The sequence below is a fragment of the Tinamus guttatus genome, unplaced genomic scaffold (assembly GCF_059628265.1).
Source record: "Tinamus guttatus ecotype Peru unplaced genomic scaffold, ASM5962826v1 Tinamus_guttatus_pri_ptg000018l, whole genome shotgun sequence".
Taxonomy (NCBI): domain Eukaryota; kingdom Metazoa; phylum Chordata; class Aves; order Tinamiformes; family Tinamidae; genus Tinamus; species Tinamus guttatus.
The window spans coordinates 1,633,670-1,655,465 of NW_028288552.1; the positions used below are offsets into that span (position 1 = coordinate 1,633,670).

Sequence of the window (21,796 nt, forward strand, 5' to 3'; positions counted from 1 at the left end):
TTTATGTATTTTGGTTTCCAATCAAAGCTCGGACTAAGAAGCCACCTCTCTCTCGGCAAGACGCTAGTCCCTTCTCTTAACGCTGTTCCCTGATTCTCCAGGCACTAATGTGCAAAAAGATGGTGATGCCCGGAATGACTGAGGACAAGCGTTCCACAAGCTCACGGCCTTCAACAGACTCCTCCAGATATAAAGAGCCCATGAACCCACAGCCCTGACCAGGACAAGCTGGACACAGTGGAGAAGGACACTGGTACAGAAGAGATGAAGGAAAAGGCACAAATGGACTGTGCATGCCAGTGCCAAGTACCTTTACCTGCAGAAAGAGACTGACTTCCCGTAGTTTTTGCCTTAGTTGTCGCTCGGCCTTTTCTTCAGTCTCTCTTTTGTGCTCTTTGATGTGGCTGAGGTCTGGCGTGCTGGTCTCTACACGGCACCGGAGGGCAGCCACCTCTTCTTCCAGCTGCCGCTTCCTCTTCCGCAGCTGTGCATGGCTCCCATGCATGCAAGCCAACTCTTCCCGCAAACCTTCGTTTGCTTTCTTGAGCTGCCTTGAGTTTCTCTGCTCTGCAGAGAGCCGCTTGCAAAGTTCCTGCACCTGCACACAGCCAAGGGACACACAGAGAGCCTTAAGCATACGCAGTTCTTTGCAGACCCTGCAGGCTGTGCGCTGAGACTCTGCTTGTCACCAGCTCGCTCCGTTTTAAAACCAAGTGAAAGCCATGCTCCTCTGCCAAAAGCAGCACCTCTTTTAAAGGTTTCCCAAAAGACCACCTCAAGTTTCCCGCCCTTCTCAGGTCTCCTCCAGCACTCCCCTAGCCAATAAAGGCTTCACTCCCAGGAGATCACACATCCACAGAGCTAGGCTCCTTCTCCTTTCCTCAGGAGCACACATCACGTGGGGTGTTTTGCATGCAGCGGGGCTGCCAGGGGTCTTCCAGACTTGTCTCACAGTCAGCATTGCCTGACTTTCTCAACACTCCTCCAGAAAGCAGCTTTCTAAGCCATGGACAAAGAAGCCCTATTCGCTCTGGGACCAAGCGGTAGCTTCTTTCCAAGAACTTTTAGGAAGTATCAGGTTTCCAGAAGTCCCCAAAGGTCAACTGCTACTCTAACGGTTTCCTCTCTCCTCAGAAATTCACCTTTTCCACACCACCACCCTGGCACCGTGGCACTCCTGCCCTTTCGGAATGATTAGTTAGACGTTTCCAGGGATCAGAAGAAAGCCCCTTCATTTCCAAACACAGCCACCACGTGAACGTGCACGTGAATACAGAAGTCAGCAGAAGAAACGAGACAGCTTTCCAAAACAAACACACAGAAACAACGAAGCACAGCTCACCTTTGTTCTTAATATGTCATCTTCGCTGCCCCCTCCAGAAGGTGCGTCCTTCAGCTTGGCCTGTAGATTCAGCTGGGACTCGCTCTCGCGCCTCTCATAGGTCCTTAGTTTCTTCAGAGCTTTCTCCAGAAGCCTCTTGGACCTGTACAGCCAATTAGGGAGTAAAATAGGAAAGCCATGGGAAAAACAAACAAACAAATAAATAAACAAACAAAAAAAACCCCAAAACACAAGAAGCATTCCCTTTGAGGTTGCTCACAAACCGTTACGTACTCATAGTCTCTGAGTCAATTAAAGGAACCTTGACTCCCAGCTTAGCCGGTATTTCTTACAAATGCTAAAAAGCCATACCTGCTGCATTCTTCCTGCAGTTCCATGTTTTTCTTCACTGCCTCCTCCAGCTGGGCTTCCGCTGCTTGTTTCCTCTCTGCCCCCTTCTTCACTGCCTTTCCTTCACTCTCACACTTTGCACACAGGAAGGAGAAAGCACATACGCAGCTCAGTAAAAAGTGCAAAAGAGCCTGAGAAACAGCTTCCTCTGTCCCCCTGGCACCAGCAGGTGGTACTTAGCTATCCACATCAGTGGACAGCAGAGCTTAAGTTCGAGCTTCAGGGGAATCAGCCGCCATCACTAGGCAACAGTCCTGGGCGTTCAAGGTTACAGAGTTCGTGAACAGTGTAGCTGCCTGCACGCACCCAAAAGGAAAGAAAATCATCGACTGGAAGAGGGAAGTCAGAGCAACCCTTCATGTACCTGCTGATATTTGTCTTCTTTCAGAGGCACGTGTCTTGTCTGTAAGGCAGAGAGCAGATCTTCCAGGCTCTTATGAACCTAAGGAACAAAAAAGCCACACTGATGCTTCCCGGACTCACGCTTGCACCTCATTCAAGGGGTATTAGCGAAGCAAAATGCCACCAACATTTCTCCATCTCACTACTCCTTTACAATCGACCCCCAGTTTGAGCCCTGGAGCAGTTCTGCTTCATTAAGGGCTTGTCTCCTAACTTGGCCCAAGCACACAACACTGCCTACGCCTGTGCCATTCCTTTATGGATTGACACCTTCGAGCCAAGGAATCCACAGTCAGTAAACAGGGAAGGTGTCAGAGGTTTGGCAATGAAGTCTCCCTTGTCACAGCCTGAGGATGCCGCTTCGGGCTTTGCTTGGCACCAAAGCAATTCCGCGAGCTAACTCGCCCTTAGGGCAGCAACAAGTGCTACTGCCTGAGGGCTTAAGCACCAGGACAGCTAAAAAGCAGCAGGCGGTCAAAGCAGCACATGAGTGTCAAAGCCTCTCCTCGCACGCTGCTCAGGCCGCACAGTAGCCAGGGAACCTCTCAACACCAGAAGGCCTTGGAGAGGGACAAAGCAGAGCCGATCCCCTGCGGACTGCCAGAAATGATGTCCCCCTGGGCTCCCCAGGAAAATCTCTTCCCAGAATGTCCCCACATACACACACAGCTAGGCTCAGGAGCTCATGAAGAAGAAAGCTGAGGAGGAGCTTACAGTGGCAGAGCTGTGCAGCTCTTTCTGCAGGGCTTCAATTCGAGCCGTGTGTTGGTCGCTTCTCCCTTCCAGCCTCACCTTTTCAAGCTCAAGCCTTGAAGGAAACACAGGGAGACAGCACTGTGAAATAACGGCCCTCCAAATTCTGGATGGGCTTGCTGCCATGCAGCCAGCTCTTCCTCTTGCTTTTACACCACCCCGGCAGGCAAAGCCTTGCTTCACCGGGGCAGTTCCTTACCGTCCCACTCGTTCTTCCAGCTGCTTTAGGCTAGCTCTTTCCAAGGAGGCTTCCACAAGCTCTTGCAGTTGCTTGGAAGAAGCCATTGCTTCCCTCTCCTTTTCTGACAGGGCCGCCTGCAACTCCTCAACACAATGCTCACTCTGAAGGCGCTGCTCTTCCGACTCCTGCAACTGTCAAACCAGCACCCATGCTACTCAGCTGCATTTACATACAGACAAGCCAAGTGCTTTGACTCCCAAGTCATCTCTCCCAAATCCTCTTGCCTTGCCCTCTCTCCTGCTAGCCTCTTCCATCCCCATCTTGTCTTCCTACAAGCAGTCCCCAAAACCGCCCCAACACCAATCCGCTTCCTTCCACAGGGAGTGCACAGCAAAGACCTTGCCAAACTTAGGCACCAGGGCTATTGCACTAGGCAAGTGAGTCACTTTGAGGCCCTTCAATCTCCGCTGTGGACGTGAGGCCCAGTGCAGGCTCAGCCAGCGCGACCATTCAGAGCACCTGCCTGAGATGCTGCTTCACGTGGACCATGCAAAGCCCCACCTATCCAGGAGGGATGCTGCTTTCTGCAGCTCTCACACTACAGCACCCTGCCCGGTGGAGGAGGAAGAGCAGGTCATTTGGTTCCAGCTTTCACCCACTTCGTGGGTTATGACAGGCCGCAATGACTGACTTGCTCACGTCCCCCTGGCACCTGTTCTCAGAATACTGCCCTCTGCTTGTTCATCATTTGCCAGGGAAAAACAACATTGTCAGGCTCATTAAGGTAGTTACTGTTTTTGCCTACCTTGCCCTTAAGCCTGTCCAACTCTTTTAGCAACTGCCCTTTCTCTTCCTCCAGGTCCTTGCAACCACGTGTGGCAGCTTCCAGAGAGGCTTCTGACATCAGCTGCTTTCGACGAGCCTCAGCAAGCTCCTGCTCCAGCTGTCTGGCCGTGTCCTGTGGACATAGTTACATGCATAGGAAGAAAAGGCTTGGACCACAGGTTCCGCTTTCTCTTCTTTCCTGTTACATTACAGAGCTGCTTCAGGCTTCAGAGTGAACCTAAACATAACTTATTTTGTCCACACCACTGTGCCTCTGCACAGCTGATGTCTGCTCTCTGTCTGCTGCCAACAGCTAAGCTTTGCCAGCTCATCTTTAAGCTCGTGGCTTCCTATGAGTTCAAAATGGCCAAGTACTGTTCTCCTTGGAACAGCACATAAACACAGACTGCAGACATCCACGTGCATCTGTGTTTAAGAAAATGCCAGCAATCTGCTCAGATGCACGTGCTGTTATTGAACTGCACACATGACTCTAATCCACAAACCCAGGGCTTCATATTAGATCCTGTGAAAATGAAAGGGCAGGAGTAGCTTACAGAGGCAAAGCTGTGCAGCTCTTTCTGAAGAGCTTCGATTTTAGCTGTCTGTTGGTGAGCTCTGCCTTCCAGCCTCCCATTCTCAAGTTCAAGCCTTCAAAGGAAACATAGGTCTCAGTATGGGAACCCAGCGGAGCACAGACACCCACTCCAAACTGTGAACTGACGGTATCTCAAGCAAACACCTCCCTCCAAATCCCAGATTTGCTTGCTCTCAAGCAGCAAGCTAACCCCGTTGCCTTTACACCCTCCCACAAAGCACAGCCTTGCTTCACTATGCCAACTCCTTACCTTTCACTTTGTCTTTCAGCACTTTTAGGCTCTCCATTTCCAAGCAGGCCTTCTTGCATTCTTGCAGTTGCTGAGACAAAGCCAATGCTTCCCTTTGCTTTTCTGCCAGGGCTCTCTTCAAATCCTGAACACACCGCTCAGACTGGAGAAGCTGCTCTTCCAGCTCCTGCAACTGTCAAACCAGGACCCACGCTAGTCAGCTTCCTCTTCACACACTCAAGGCACCTGCTTTCACTCGCAGGTCACCTCTGAAAAACCCTGTTGCTTCATCCTCTTTCATACTGGCCTCTCCCATCCTGCTGCTTGTTCATTGGTTACAGGGGAAAACAGGGTTGTCAGGGTCCTCGGGCTAGTCACAGCCTTTGCCTACCTTGCCTTTAACCCTGGCCAACTCCTTTTGCAACTGCATTTTCTCCTCCTCCAGCTCCCGGCAAGCACGCGTGGCAGCTTCCAGCGAGGCTTCGGACAGCGCCTGCTTTCTGCGGGCATCGGCGAGCTCCTGCTCCAGCTCCCTGACCCTGCCCTGATGGAATAAGGACACGCATCGCAGGAAAAGCCTTGCACCGTGCACTGTGCTTTTGCTTTTCCTGTTACATTACACGACTCTTCCGAGAAGTAGCTCCCCAAAGGACTACTATGTTTCTTCCCCTTCTCCCATCACCCAGACCTTTCTCAGGCATCTCCCTACCCCTCACTCCTACCCCCGCCTTCATTCCCTTCCAGCCATTGTCAGACTCTGGACAAAAGTCTCTCTCCACCCGAGAGCCACACTTGGACCAGGCCTTTTCACACACACAGAATGAGGCAAACACTCTGCAGAGCAGCACAGTGCACACTTGTGCACCGTGTCCATTTGCAGGCAGACACTTCCCCTTCCACAGCACACTCCAAGGCCACGCAATCTCTTCTCTAACTGTCCACACACACACACACAAGTAGGCTCAGGAGCTCATGAAAAGGAAAGGTCAGGAGTCGCTTACAGAGGCAGAGCTGCGCAGCTCTTTCTGAAGAGCTTCCACCCTGGCAGTCTCATGGCGCGCTGTCACCTCCAGCCCTGTTTTTTCAAACTCAAGCCTTCAAAGGAAACATAGGGCTCAGTATGGGAACCCCACAGAGCACACATACCCACTCCACACTGTGAACTAACAACATCTCAAGCAAAAGCCTCCCTCCAAGTCCCACATTCCCTTGCTGGGATGCAGCAAGGTAATCCCGTTGCCTTTACACCAGCCCACAAAGCAAAGCCTTGCTTCACTCTGGCACTTCCTCACCGTCCAACTTTTTCCCTCAAGAGCTTTATGGTGAAGAGCAGTGTGCCACGTTCTTGCTCTTGCTGGGGAGCAGCCATTGATTCTCTTTGCTTCTCTGCCAGGGCTCTCTTCAACTCCTCAACAGACCGCTCAGACTGGAGACGCCGCTCTTCCGATTCCTGCAACTGTCAAACCAGGAACCATGGGAGTCAGCTTCATCTTCAGCATCTTACACACTGCTTTGACTCCCAAGTCAAATCTCCCAAACTCTGGTGCTTCACCCTCTTTCCTATTGGCCTCTCCTGTCCCCATCCTGATTTTCTACAAGCAGACAGCTCCGACTGACAAGGGAAAAGAGCGCTTTCTGCAGCTCTCAAACTACACTGCCCTGCACAGCACAGCACATGAAGAAGAGCACGTCGTTGCGCTCAAGGCTCCACCGCCCTCATGGGTTACGGCAGTGCGGAACTACTGACTTCATCACATCTCACTTGTACCTGTGCTCAGAATGCTGCCTTGTCCTTCTCATCATTTACAGAGGAAGAACAGCCCTGTTACGCTCATTATTGTTGTTATGGCATTTGCCTACCTTGCCTTTAACCCTGGCCAACTCCTTCTGCAGCTGCCCTTGCTCTTCCTCCAGGTCCCGGCAGGAACGTGGGGCAGCTTCCAGCAAGGCTTCTGCTGGCGACTGCTTTTTAGGAGCATCAGCAAGCTCCTCACCCAGCTCTCCAATACTATCCTAATGAAATAGTTACACACATAGGAAGAAAAAGCTTGGAGCACGCACTATGCATTTCTAATAAGGCACTTGCTATGAGAGCTCAGACATTCCCAGACCCTGCTTCCTCACAAGCCCCGTGGAGCAGCTTGCACACAGCTAAAGCTGTTCCAGTTCACTGGAACAAACGTATGGCAGAAGCAGCCAAAGAAGGAGCAGAGCCTCCTCGGTGCAGGGCCCACACCCAGAGCAACCTCCTGAGAAGATCCCCCCACGGGGAACCCACTGTGCCCCCCGCTGAAAGCACCTCAGAATCCCAGGGAGAATCGTTGTCCTCCTCCGGCTCCGCTCCTGCTGCCGATGGAACATCTGCAAGGGAAATAAGGAAGGGCACACCATGAGTGCTTCTCTCACTCTGCTGCTCTCCTCCATCAGGCAACACCCACAGCCAAGGGACAGATAATGCTGTTACTAGAGTGTTTAAAAAAAGAAGAAAAAGCAGCGTCATTCAAGAGCATCCTCACTCTGAACCGCACCACTGTGTTCTCACCCTTCCTCCCACATGCTCACACAGGCAGGAAGTCACCATGAAATAACACTCCTTGCACTCCAGCACTTCCACAAAACATCTTCCTCACTTGACCTTCCCCTCTGCCCTGGCATTTGCTGGCAAGGGCAGAATTGGGGCTTTCCCATCTCAGCAGCAGCTCATCACCAGCATTCACTGACTCAGACCAAGGAGCAAACAAACACAGGGGCTCAACACTTCTGAACTCACCTCTACTGACAGGGAGGGCTGCTGCAGCATTTGCAACTTGAGGACCACCTGCTGCTTCCTCCCCATCCCGTGCAGGTGATTCCTCCTGAAAGAGGCCAGCCAAAAGAGTTGGAAGGAACAGAAAGAAGCACCCGTTGCACAGGAAAGGGCACCGTGCAAAGTACTTCTATTCCCTGTACCTGTACAGGGAAAAACGTTCTCACTTTTCTTTTACAAGGCCTGCACTCCTCCCTTAGGAGGATGTTTCTGTGCACAGCAATACCCAGTCTCACAGACATGCTGTTCCTCTTCAACAGAGACTCTCAGAAGTGCAGCCTGGACACAGGCTGAGCCTACATTCACCTACATTCAAATATGCAGGAGCACACACACCCTTTCCCCCGCTCCTCTGCAACAACAAAAACCAACAGAAAGCACCTCAGAATCCAAGAGGGAGTCTCCGTCTTTCTCCTGCTCCGCTCCCGCTGCCAAGGAAACATCTGCAAGGGAAATAAGGAAGGGCACACCATGAGTGTTTCTTTCACTCTGCTGCTCTCCTCCGTCAGGCAACACCCACAGCCAAGGGACAGATAATGCTGTTACTAGAGTCTTCAAAAAAAGAAGAAAAAGCAGCGTCATTCAAGAGCATCCTCACGCTCAGCCGCACCACTGTGTTCTCACCCCTTCCCCTGCCCTTCTCTGCAGCAGAAGTCGCCCAAGCCCAGCAGGACAGCTCACACAGCTACAACCAACAGCCAACAGAGGGGCAGCGAGCACCCAAACGCGGCTCTGCAAGGCCGGAGTCCTGGAGGAGGGAGCCGTGCGGGCAGCTGCTCTCCCAAACTCGCGCTCCAGAGTCTGGCACCCACAGTCCATTCGCATCGCAACGGAGGGGTCCTCAAAGCACTACACAAAATATCCCCACGTGCGCAGCGAGTCACCAAGAAACAGTGCTCCTTGCACTCCAGCACTACCACAAAACGCCTCCCTCAGCTGACGTGCCCTCCGCCCTCTCCTTTGGTGGCAAGGGCAGAATCGGGGCTGCCCCATCTCACAAGCACGGCACCGTTTCCATGCACTGGCCCTCACAGCCACCAAACAAGACGTGGCCTTCAACGTGCCCTTCAACTCACCTCGCACACAAGCCGGGGCTCCTGCAGCGTTTGTATCCTGAGGACCATCAGCGGCCTCCTCTCCATCCCTTGCAGGTGCTTCGTCCTGAAAGAGGCCAGCCAAAACAGTTGCAAAGAACAGAAAGAAGCACTCCCTGTGCAGGCAATGGACACCCTGCAAACTACTTCTCTCTACCCACACAGGGAAAAATGGTCTGACTTCCTTTCTTTGAGGCCTGCAACTCCTCCCTTGAGAAGACGTTTGAGTAGACAGCAGTACCCAATGTCACATATGTGCTCTTCTGCTTCTGAAGAGACCCTCACAAGCGCAGCCTGCGCACAGTCTCAGCCTGCCTTCACCCACGTTCAAATACCCAGGGGCACACACACCCTTTCCCCTCTCCTTTGCACCAATGAAAACCAACAGTTGCCTGCTTTTCAGTAACCTTAGTCCAACTCCGCCTCTTTCCTCCCTTGCACTTTTTTACCCCAAACAGCGCTCCAAGTCAAAACCCACGTTATTGCTGTTGGGCTTCTTACTTGGCTGCAGGATTCCATACACTGTCCTTTTCATGGATACTTTGGCAAAGAAACAGCAACCCCACCAAACTCTTGCAGAGCCAGAATCTGGACCCTTTGAGTATTGCACTACAAATCCCATGCAAGGGCCACTTGCTATGAGAGCTCGGACATTCCCAGACCCTGCTTCCTCACAAGCCTCGTGGAGCAGCTTGCACACAGCTAAAGCTGCTCCAGTTCACTGGAACAAACGTATGGCAGAAGCAGCCAAAGAAGGAGCAGAGCCTCCTCGGTGCAGGGCCCACACCCAGAGCAACCTCCTGAGAAGATCCCCCCACGCGGAACCCACTGTGGCCCCCCCGCTGAAAGCACCTCAGAATCCCAGGGAGAATCGTTGTCCTCCTCCGGCTCCGCTCCTGCTGCCGATGGAACATCTGCAAGGGAAATAAGGAAGGGCACACCATGAGTGCTTCTCTCACTCTGCTGCTCTCCTCCATCAGGCAACACCCACAGCCAAGGGACAGATAATGCTGTTACTAGAGTGTTTAAAAAAAGAAGAAAAAGCAGCGTCATTCAAGAGCATCCTCACTCTGAACCGCACCACTGTGTTCTCACCCTTCCTCCCACATCCTCACACAGGCAGAAAGTCACCACGAAATAACACTCCTTGCACTCCAGCACTTCCACAAAACATCTTCCTCACTTGACCTTCCCCTCTGCCCTGGCATTTGCTGGCAAGGGCAGAATTGGGGCTTTCCCATCTCAGCAGCAGCTCATCACCGGCATTCACTGACTCAGACCAAGGAGCAAACAAACACAGGGGCTCAACGCTTCTGAACTCACCTCTACTGACAGGGAGGGCTGCTGCAGCATTTGCAACTTGAGGACCACCTGCTGCTTCCTCCCCATCCCGTGCAGGTGATTCCTCCTGAAAGAGGCCAGCCAAAAGAGTTGGAAGGAACAGAAAGAAGCACCCGTTGCACAGGAAAGGACACCGTGCAAAGTACTTCTATTCCCTGTACCTGTACAGGGAAAAACGTTCTCACTTTTCTTTTACAAGGCCTGCACTCCTCCCTTAGGAGGATGTTTCTGTGCACAGCAATACCCAGTCTCACAGACATGCTGTTCCTCTTCAACAGAGACTCTCAGAAGTGCAGCCTGGACACAGGCTGAGCCTACATTCACCTACATTCAAATATGCAGGAGCACACACACCCTTTCCCCCCCTCCTCTGCAACAACAAAAACCAACAGAAAGCACCTCAGAATCCAAGAGGGAGTCTCCGTCTTTCTCCTGCTCCGCTCCCGCTGCCAAGGAAACATCTACAAGGGAAAGAAGGAATGGCACACCATGAGTGCTTCTTTCACTCTGCTGCTCTCCTCCATCAGGAAAGCCCCAGCGAGCAAACACACAGCGGGACCCGTGTTTACTAACTCACCTTTCTCACCAGCCACTGATCCTGCAGCATCTTTATCCTGAGGACCACCAGCACCTTCCTCTCCATCCTTTTCAGATGATGCTTCCTAAGAGAGGTCAGGAAAAAAAAAAAAAAGTGTTGCAAAGAACAGAAAGAAGCATCTTCTGCAGCGGCAATTCACACTTTGCAAAATGCTTCATTTCCCTGGGTAACTACACAGGAGAGTTCTCTCTTGTCTGCTGCAAAGAAAGGCCTGCAGGTTTTCCACAGGAATGCCTTTGGGCAGACAGCAATAGCCAGCACCACAGACATGCTGCTCTGCCCCTCACAAGCATGGCCTAGACACACTCTGACTCCAGCTTCAACAACACGGTGACACGCACGAGCACACTCCCCATCTGCCCCTTCTTTTCACCCAGGACAAGCAACAGCTGCCTGCTTCTCCGACAGCCTTAGTCCAGCTTCCCTCCCTTTCCTCACGGGCACTCTTCAACCCACTAGCACATCTCCCTGTGCTGCAGTAGCTCCTCGCAGACGGCATCTGCGACACCCTCTCAAAGCTCACTGACAAGAGGGCAACCAGGAGAAGAAGGAAATCTTGCCTGCATCTCCAGCACTGCAGGGTGCCTTCCAGCATCATCCTTGGAATCCTCAGAATCGCTGCACAGTCCCAGTGCCAAACACCTCTTCTGCAGGAGAAACAGCAAAAATAAAGAGACATCATCAGAGGGGAAACAGGCAGCGGGAGATCAGGCGCACGTGAGCCTGGAATGCCATTCCCATGTGCCAGGAGACAAAGACACCGGCTACAGGAGCTCCCTGCTGAGCACACTTGAGGAACCTCACAAGGAGGACAGGAGAGCCAGGGGATGAAGCACCTCAGCCCACTTTGAACAATAAATGCCTTTCTCCCACATCAGTCACAATTCTACCACCCCTTTGTTCCTGGAAACCGACAGCAAGGTCTGCAGGACAAAGGAACAGGTAATCTAGGAGCTCATCAGCTTTCATTCTCTAGAAATCTCACGCACATCAAGACCGTGCGGTCATTTCTCTTGTCACCTAGTGCTCTTCTGCCCCCGACCACCAGACTGCTGCGTGCTCTGCCACGGCTACCAGACTTGGAGGAAGTAGCTCACAGCAGCAGGAAGGGGGCCAGGCAGGAGACCGCTTTGCAGGAGCAAAGCCACCGCACTGCAAGCGCCCTTTCGCTCAAATCCACACAGCTCAGCCCTCCAAACCACTCACTCATTCCACAGAAATTCTGCCTCTTGGGCCACTTCACCTTGGCAGCTAAATGGCGTCTTTCTAATTCGGAGGCAGGAACGGAGTTGTCCTCGCTCTCCTCGTCATCAGTATCTTGAACGCTTGAAAAGTTAAGACAAGAAGGACTGTGTCTCTCTCCAGGCTCTCCTCTTCTGAGGCAGGGGAAAGGATTGGGGGAAAGCGCTTGTTCAAGCCTCACCATACAAAGCATTCACGGGAAAGCTCCTCTCCCACTGTGAAAACATTAATTGACACGATTAATTCTTAGCATGTCAGACCTTCAGAAGTCAACACGGCCCACAAGCACCTAACACAGGCACTTCTGCAGGCCACGCTGCAGGGGAACAGTCACACAAGACAGCAGGGACAAAAGCAGGCCCCAACCTGCCCTTGACTTCTCGCACCCTACTGAATTCTAACCCCCTTCCCCTCAAAGGACATTAGCAAAGAAAATCAACACTGCCCTTACATTTCCCTTCTAAGCTTCCTCAACAAAATACTAGCATGGGACAAACGCGCGTTGGGAGCACACAGTTAGCAAACGCTGCGGGGCGCTGACGGGATAGGAAGCTAATGAAGTGCTCAACTACTCGCACCACACGCACACGCACACGCACACGCAGAGCCCCAGCAGTTCCTCCACGCTTAAGGATCCTACCTCCGCTGGCCGCAGCACAGGCGCCCGATGCAGAGGCAGCAGCTCCTGCTCCGGGAGGCGAGCTGAGTCCTGCCATGCCTACTGGGCCGCCTGCACGCGCCCTCTGCGCGCACTCTGCCAGCTCTTCACTAACGCTGCAGACAGGAAGAAAGGAAGGACTGTCACCAAAACCAACGGCATCCTTGTACACGGCTCTTCTAGGACACAACGAGCCACTGCTTCTCCACGCTACGCCTATTCAGAGCCATCTGGCAAGCTGACACACACGGGCTAGTTACACATACCCACGCACACCCGCCCTTCCTGCTCCCCTTGCTACAGGCCCAGGGCGAGGGGAAGCGGCAGAAGAAAGGACCTCTGCATTTGGTCTCATGCGCTGCTCTGGGGAGGGCCTCGTATACACTCCACTTGCCCAAAGCACACTTTTCAGGCTCGCTATTGCTCACAGCTCAGCTCAGCACCACCAACTTGAAACCTGACCGAGCAGTCGGGGTGGAGTCAAGGAAAACCTCCCGGTTCACACTTGACACTACATGTTCCAGAACATGCCCTTTTGCCCAGCTTCCACAGACGTCTCCACACATCATTAAACCTTGCTGCTCTTAACAAGAGCGTCCATAAGCCAACACGCACATTCACACACCTCAGCAACTCTAACGTCACCTAAAGCACTTACCGAGCATGCAGAAAAGTCCTAGCATACTCCTCCGCCGTCCACCCAGCAACATCTTTCTGGGAAAGATCAGCACCATGGCGAAGAAGAGTGTCTAGGATGCTCCTGTTCCCAGTCGAAGCAGCCCGCATTAAAGGGGTCCTAGAGCATCCAAAAGAGGAGAGGAAAGCTCGGAGCCAACGCAGACATTTCACTCGCATGCCTTTCAGCCCTCTTTGCTCCCACAACAATTGCTTCCCCCTTTCCCACAGGCAGAAGCAAAGCAAAGGCAGCTACATGGAAGCACAGCACAACTCGGAAGGAACGGGGCCTCCGGACACGCTCTTCGGACAAGCCCTTCACCTGGCAGACTGGTCTCGAGCGTTCACATCAGCTCCTTTGCCAAGCAGGAACTCCACCATCTCGCCGTGACCACCCGACACGGCAAGGGCAAGGGGCGTGCAGCCCATCTGCAAGCATAAAGCGCCCCCAGTCAGAACCAAACAGCCAGGGAAAGCCACTCTCTCTTTCCGAGAGCAGCCTCACCCACATTCTACACTTACCTTATCCTTAGCCTCGAGAAGGGCGCTGTGCTCCACTAGCTGCCCTGCTAGAGAGGTGTTACGAGCAAGGACAGCCAGGTGAAGGGCAGTGTTGCCGGTAACGTCGGCAAGATTAGGGTTGGCACCATGCGCCAGCAGAATGGCCACGCATTCTTCTTGCTGGCACTGCACTGCCTGCAAGCAACACGGCAAAGAAAAGGAAGCCTTCCCAGCAACTACGTTTCCCTCCCTCAGCGCTCCCACAGCCGGCCAACCGCACAAAGCAACCCCGGCCTTCCCAGAGGAGGCAACGTGGGCCCATTCTGCGCCAATCGCAACACAGTCTCCACCTGTCCCAACATCACGCATCACCCCAGAGACGCAGCGCTCTGGGTGCAGCTTGGAAGCCCTCCCTCAACAGCTCTCCCGTGCTCCACGTACCTTCATCAGTGGAGATCTCTTGTAGCCGTCCCGTGCATCCAGCTTGCACTTCTTCTCCACTAAATAGGACACGATCTCCGAGTGCCCATTAGCGCAAGCGAGATGCAGGGGTGTCCTACAAAGGCAACACATTCCATTAACACGCACACACGCGCCGAGCTGCACACACCGCTCCTGCCTCTGTCCCGGGCCTAGGGCCACCGCTGTCCGCAGCCACAAGAGCAGCTTAGAAAGAGTCGCCCATTCCGGCAGCAACGGCAGCAGCTGCACACCCCAAGCCCAGAGGGAGGGGCTAGGAAAAGTCACCCCCACCCCACGCAGCACCCGCTTCCCGCAGCTCCGCACCCGCTTCCCTGCAAAGGGGCTCCTGCGCCCAGGCACAGCGGTCTGCCCACGCAGCCCCACGCTGCCGGGCGCAAGCGGCTGCCCTCCATCCCTCTGCCCGCGCAACCGCCCACTGCCTCCAACAGCACCACCCACGCTGCCCAGCAAGGACCACCCAGGCTTGGTTGGCCACCTCCAGCCTTCGCCAAGGCGCCCTGCGGCTTGCGCCAGCACCGCTTGCGTGGCAACAGAGTGCCGCACGCCGGGGACACGGGCTTTCCAAGAGCAGCACAGCAGCCTCGGGCGGTGCTGCTGGGGCAGGGCCTGCCACCCGGCCTTCCCCGCAGCAGCCTCGAGCACACGCGCCCTCCACGCCCGGCCAGGCCCTCGCGAAGAGCCGGCAAAGCCCCGGCCGGCGCCGCCCCCCTCACCGCTTGGCCTTGTCGCGCCCGTCGAGGCCGCGTGTCGGCAGCCGCCGCAGCGCAGCCAGGTCTCCGCGGGCGGCCGCGCGGTGCAGCTCGCTCAGCTCCTCCTCGCGAAGCTCGTAGCGAGCGCCCACGCAGGCCAGGGAAGCGCCGCCGGGCGCCGCCGCCCCCCGCCCCTTGCCGAAGAGCGCCAGGAAGCGCTTCATGCTGCGGCGGGGACGCGGACACGGCCAGAGAGAGACGGCCCCGCCTCGGGCGGGCGGGGCAGAGGAGCCGAGCCCCGAGCAGGGGCCGCGGCCGGGACAGCTGCGGCGGGGCTGAGCCCCGGCGGGCTGCGGGAGCGGGGGTCGCGGGCTCGGAGCCCCCGCGCCGGGAGCAGAGGCGCGCTCCGAGGGCCGGGACGCAGCGAGGCTCCCAGCGAGGCACGCGCCGACCGTCGCTCCGGCACTGGCGGCCGCAGCACTGAGGCCGCGCGGCGACGGCGCCAGGCGCAACAGCCGCGGCGAGGGCGTCACAGGGCGGCGGGGTGACGCCGCGGGGTGACACTGCCACGCGCCACAGGCGGCTCCTCGACGTGGGGCTGCAGCGCACCCACAAGGGGCTGCGGCTCCCCGAGAAAGAGCACCGCCGCTGTTAGCTTGGTTGTCGCTCAACTATCTTTTTCATGTTCTCCTATGATTGTGAATCTGCTACTTGTGGTAGATCTGCCAGCGCTGCCAGTTATTATCATTAGTAGAAAATCATCTTTCATTTCACAAAAATCCCCATTTACGTCTTGTCGGTATTTACTCAACTGAATCGAGCAGAAAAGCAGAACCAGCCAAAAATAATAATAAAAATAATCCCCAGCCACGCTCATACTATAGATTGCGATTAAATGTTTGAAGTGCATGAGTAGGGTGGAGGTGTTAGTTTGTATATTGATATATGCCCTTCATGATGAGTCTGGATTTTACTACTTGTAGGACTGAGGCAGGAATAAGTTCGTGAGATGGGATGCTAGCCCGAGGTGCTCTTAGGCTACTGAACAGCAGCGGAATACTTCCATAAGATGTTTGAATGAAGATTTTTTCCCTCCACTTCTGCATGTGTACATGTTAGCAGGAGGAAAAATAGCAAAGCTTGTATTTGATAAAAGGAGCGCGCAGTTGGCTGTTGATTACGGTGCTATTAGTGGTCCATATATACCAAGAAGACACTCAGAACAGGTACTGGGACTGCTGTCATTATCACTGATGAGGAAGGTCACCTCTCTTTTTGCGGTGAGGTTGCAAGTCTTTAATTGCGCCTGCTCCTGTCCAACAGTGCCTTACAAGCCATGTATAAAGCTGATACTGTGTGGTTAGCCGGTAAGTATTACCTGCCATAGTGCTAGAGATAGAAACTGGGCTCTGTGCAACGGAACTCGAAGCCTGTGTCTCAAGTTCCTAAACGAGGACTCCAGAGGGAGCAGCCATGTTCCCCCCTCAGGGGAAGAGGAAGCCTCTCTGGTGTGGGGGATAGAGATCTTTCTCTTGGGGATGTAATTGAAGTGGCCACCAGATAAGCACTGGCTTCTCACTTACTTGGAAATCATCCTTAAATTCAAATGTACATTACTGTTCCAAATGAATGGGATTCTTCTAATCGGGACTTTTTTTTTGGAACTTGTCCATGCTATGCACACATTGCTAGGACATCCTGCACACTGCATTCTTTAACTACTAAATTAGCTCTTTAGCTTTGAAGGCCAGCTAGCAGTGTGAGTGTATTGTTCACACAGTCATTGAGCATTCCCAGATTTTTGTAGCCAAACCCTGACAGATGTCCAAATCTCTCTGGAATTACTGGAAGCAACCAGGAGGCTGTCATCTCCACATTGCTCTTGGTCTTAGCTTAAGGCTACAGGTGCCTCCTAAACCACAGCAGGGTTTGCTGCGTCCTCACAGTGGATGTGCCATCAAGCACTGCCAGTCCAGACCAGCTTTCTTCTCAAAGTTCAAACTAGCTTATTTTTATGAAGACTGGGCCATTTTGGAGCTCTTTTTGTACACCACATGTTTAAAATCAAAACTGCACCAAGCAATAAAAAAGCCAACACTAAGATAAAATACATATATATTAGTAAATTAACACCAGAGTAATATAGATATGTACATGTGCCTAGGTGAGGTGCTCTGGGATTGCATAGTCCTCAAATGGCCTGGTAAGCAGCCAAACTTCCTTTCAGAACACATTATGGCAGACGTTAATGCATCTTCTTCTGCCTTTGAACTCCTTTCGGAGTTTGGGGTCCTGTTGTCACTCAGCAAACCTCTCCTTATCGAGTGCATTAAGACCAGCCACTCTTAGGTAAACTAAGATTCTTGTAAAGGCCTTTGGGATGTAACAGCAGGGTTTTGCCTCCCCCTTTGGGAATCCCTGCCGACTACTCCCACGCACTTTCTTGTTCCTTCTCATCTTTGGAAAGGGCTTCCGGGAGGCTGCGCTCCATCAGCTTGCCAGGCCTCGAGCTGCTGCCGACCGTTTGCGGCTCGCCTGATCGTGCTTCTTGGCTGGCTCCTAGGCAAGGGGGACAGCTGCTGTGGGCCAGGCCTCAGGAGCCTTCCGCCATTGCCAGCACCTGCCAGCCATCTTTGAGAGCGGCCTCCCCCTGGCAGCGCAGGAGCGCTCTGAAGGGCAGCAGGAGGCAAACAGAGCCCCCAACTCCAGGCCCCTGTCTAAAAACCCAGCGGAGCTTTCAACCTCCCCTGAGGAAAAGGACACAGGCTGCACGCTGCCAGCAAGCGGCCAGACTCCTACCAGGGTTCCCCCCTTGGCAGCAAGCCCGCCGCTCCCATTCTGTAAGAGGGACAGGCAGCGGGAGGAAGAGGGAACAGGCGCGTGCGCAGGGCAGGCCAAGTCACGAAGGGGACGGGAATAAAACAGAGATGTCCCAGCCTACAAGCTTTATTAAATACAGAATTGGAACAGAACACCTTCACTTGAATGCAGCTCGATGTCATCTACACACCACTCCGCCAAGAGCTAGAGGGCACGTTTCCCCAGGCTTCCTTCCTCTCGGGATATCCTCTCTTGGCAGTCCCCGCTCCAGAAAGCCACTTCTGAGGAAGGCGCGCGCGGCAGGGGGAACAAAAGGCCCTCTGTTAGTGTTACAGGAGCAAAAGGGAGCAAGTCCCAAACCAAAGGAACCAACCCCATTCATCCCAGTAGACAGGCACCTCTGCTCACAATGCAGACACATTCAACCCAAGGCACTTGTGTCCACCCAAGCAAATGCAAGGGGCTCTAAAGCAACAGCTGGCCACTCGGCAGCTGATTGAAGCCAACAGGAACCCAAAGAATTGCAAAGCAGGGGCCACCTGCTTGCAAACAGGCCCCGTCCCTGAAAAGGCCCGACTAGAGCCCCCCGGAGAGGGGATTATTCGGGGCTCTGGGGGCGGCCTTGCATGTGCACATACACTGTTTCTTCTCTTTTTTAAGGACAGGCACATAATATTCTGTGCCACCAGTATTTGGATCACCATGAAGGTGTCACATAAATCTCCAGGTTGCAATTACCTCGCTCACGTTCTTCAGCGACATTTTTGACCATTCCTCACGCACCTGCAAGTATAACACAGGATACCCTTAAGTCCTCAGCAGTTACATTCCTCTAGTAGTACAAAATACGGCCTTTTGAAACCTAACTGTAACATGAAATGCAAACTGGAAACAACACCCTCAATCCTGAGAAATTCTTTGTCCACCAAAACACAGCATTGCCACTACTCTACTACTCTGTGCCATTAATTGTATCACAACACAATTGCCACTCATCACGTTTCCCTCATTCTGGCTTTGCAGAAGGGCATCAAAAAGCACAAGGAGGATATAAGCACACATGGCCAGAGGTCTAGTCCCAAGGCCACAAGCTGCATATTTACACTGTTCACAGCGAGCAATCCGATTTGTGATGCCTGCTTTTTTTCTCATTACAAATCAACACTCTCTTTAATTTACTCCGCAGCAAAGGACTCAGGCCAGAAAGAGCTGGCTTTCCTTGCAGCAGCCACCTTCTAGATAGCCTTTTTCATGGCAGCTCTGCTGACTTGCTGTTTAGCCACAGGAGTGCCTGAGGACAGTCACCTGGATCACCCTCTGAGACTCCCACAAGGCAATGCCCAAAGCCGAGCAGCTCAGCTTCAGAATACTACAGGCATGGGGACAGCTACAGCCCGCAGGCATCTCCTTTCAACAGGACCCTTGCTACGCTGCAGGCACCACAGCACTGAGTCACAACTGGAGATGCCTGAATCCTTCCCAGGATTGTAAAAGATGGAAGAGGAGAGCTTGCCCTTGCCTCCACTCTGTGCAAATCAGGGAAGGGATCATGGCATTCAGTGAAGAATGCTTCGCCCTCTTGTCCAACTCTTGCCACACGGGCCCCAAACCTCACCATTCCGTGAGGAACGTGCTCTCCACACACACTGCAAAGGCTGGGGCACACTCGGACCAGAGCTATCCTGAGGATGCAGCAGGCTCTGAGCATTGCCTTGTGGAGTCTCTCAGGGCGATCCAGGGGACTGTGCTTGCCCAGTTGTGAGGGGCACCAATGCTGTTTGCACTAGCAGACTGGGTGTCCCGGAGCTGGGCAGGAATGCGTGCTCCTTTTCCCCTTAAAAGCTGAACCCTGCTCATTCATACTCTGTGGGCAGCTCATTCGAGCACAGCGTGCATGTCCAATGCCTTACCTCAGCCATTTGAGCTTCCACTCTGTCTGCCACACAGGAAGCATTGCCCGCTGCGTTCAGCATCAAAGAGCGGCTGCTGCCCAGCTCAGGAGGGTAGGCAGCAGCGGCTTCCGCAAGGCCTCCGATAACTCTGCCTTGCTGCAGGCGTCTGCTGAGAGCCAGTTCATTTCCCAGATCCCTGATTCTCTGCTGCATTCGTCCTACCAGGGAAGCTTGTTCCACCTGCTCCTGGGTGGCTGCCTGTGTCTGAAGCAGATGGTGCCATTTCAGCCTCCAGGGAAGAAGAACTTTCCCCCCATGCCCGGCGACAGTTTCCACACACCCCCTTGGAAGAGCACAGCCTTACTCAGGCGCCTCCTCACTGCCCTCAAGAATCCACGGCCACAGCCAGAGGCACCACGTTACGCAATGCTTTCTGTTCACTGGTGGAAACCTGCTCTTAGCACAACGTTTATGTATTTTGGTTTCCAATCAAAGCTCGGACTAAGAAGCCACCTCTCTCTCGGCAAGACGCTAGTCCCTTCTCTTAACGCTGTTCCCTGATTCTCCAGGCACTAATGTGCAAAAAGATGGTGATGCCCGGAATGGCTGAGGACAAGCGTTCCACAAGCTCACGGCCTTCAACAGACTCCTCCAGATATAAAGAGCCCATGAACCCACAGCCCTGACCAGGACAAGCTGGACACAGTGGAGAAGGACACTGGTACAGAAGAGATGAAGGAAAAGGCACAAATGGACTGTGCATGCCAGTGCCAAGTACCTTTACCTGCAGAAAGAGACTGACTTCCCGTAGTTTTTGCCTTAGTTGTCGCTCGGCCTTTTCTTCAGTCTCTCTTTTGTGCTCTTTGATGTGGCTGAGGTCTGGCGTGCTGGTCTCTACACGGCACCGGAGGGCAGCCACCTCTTCTTCCAGCTGCCGCTTCCTCTTCCGCAGCTGTGCATGGCTCCCATGCATGCAAGCCAACTCTTCCCGCAAACCTTCGTTTGCTTTCTTGAGCTGCCTTGAGTTTCTCTGCTCTGCAGAGAGCCGCTTGCAAAGTTCCTGCACCTGCACACAGCCAAGGGACACACAGAGAGCCTTAAGCATACGCAGTTCTTTGCAGACCCTGCAGGCTGTGCGCTGAGACTCTGCTTGTCACCAGCTCGCTCCGTTTTAAAACCAAGTGAAAGCCATGCTCCTCTGCCAAAAGCAGCACCTCTTTTAAAGGTTTCCCAAAAGACCACCTCAAGTTTCCCGCCCTTCTCAGGTCTCCTCCAGCACTCCCCTAGCCAATAAAGGCTTCACTCCCAGGAGATCACACATCCACAGAGCTAGGCTCCTTCTCCTTTCCTCAGGAGCACACATCACGTGGGGTGTTTTGCATGCAGCGGGGCTGCCAGGGGTCTTCCAGACTTGTCTCACAGTCGGCATTGCCTGACTTTCTCAACACTCCTCCAGAAAGCAGCTTTCTAAGCCATGGACAAAGAAGCCCTATTCGCTCTGGGACCAAGCGGTAGCTTCTTTCCAAGAACTTTTAGGAAGTATCAGGTTTCCAGAAGTCCCCAAAGGTCAACTGCTACTCTAACGGTTTCCTCTCTCCTCAGAAATTCACCTTTTCCACACCACCACCCTGGCACCGTGGCACTCCTGCCCTTTCGGAATGATTAGTTAGACGTTTCCAGGGATCAGAAGAAAGCCCCTTCATTTCCAAACACAGCCACCACGTGAACGTGCACGTGAATACAGAAGTCAGGAGAAGAAACGAGACAGCTTTCCAAAACAAACACACAGAAACAACGAACCACAGCTCACCTTTGTTCTTAATATGTCATCTTCGCTGCCCCCTCCAGAAGGTGCGTCCTTCAGCTTGGCCTGTAGATTCAGCTGGGACTCGCTCTCGCGCCTCTCATAGGTCCTTAGTTTCTTCAGAGCTTTCTCCAGAAGCCTCTTGGACCTGTACAGCCAATTAGGGAGTAAAATAGGAAAGCCATGGGAAAAACAAACAAACAAATAAATAAACAAACAAAAAAAACCCCAAAACACAAGAAGCATTCCCTTTGAGGTTGCTCACAAACCGTTACGTACTCATAGTCTCTGAGTCAATTAAAGGAACCTTGACTCCCAGCTTAGCCGGTATTTCTTACAAATGCTAAAAAGCCATACCTGCTGCATTCTTCCTGCAGCTCCATGTTTTTCTTCACTGCCTCCTCCAGCTGGGCTTCTGCTGCTTGTTTCCTCTCTGCCCCCTTCTTCACTGCCTTTCCTTCACTCTCACACTT

At 53.4% G+C, this 21,796-nt stretch overlaps 1 protein-coding gene and 1 pseudogene across 1 annotated transcript; both read right to left on the reverse strand.

Moving 5' to 3' along the window:
* Nucleotides 1–63: 63 nt before the first annotated feature.
* LOC148596287 (uncharacterized) lies at nt 64–19,732 on the reverse strand. The gene is given in 16 exon segments (XM_088524057.1): nt 64–270; nt 272–598; nt 1,343–1,484; nt 1,694–1,806; nt 2,849–2,942; nt 3,087–3,259; nt 5,112–5,264; nt 10,539–10,623; nt 13,118–13,255; nt 13,457–13,563; nt 13,657–13,830; nt 14,077–14,191; nt 14,832–15,051; nt 15,095–15,287; nt 18,366–18,410; nt 19,538–19,732. Coding segments are annotated over 16 exon segments (2,481 nt in total).
* A 318-nt stretch (nt 19,733–20,050) lies between these two features.
* LOC148596288 (ankyrin repeat domain-containing protein 26-like) lies at nt 20,051–21,712 on the reverse strand (annotated as a pseudogene).
* Between the last annotated feature and the right edge of the window lie 84 nt (nt 21,713–21,796).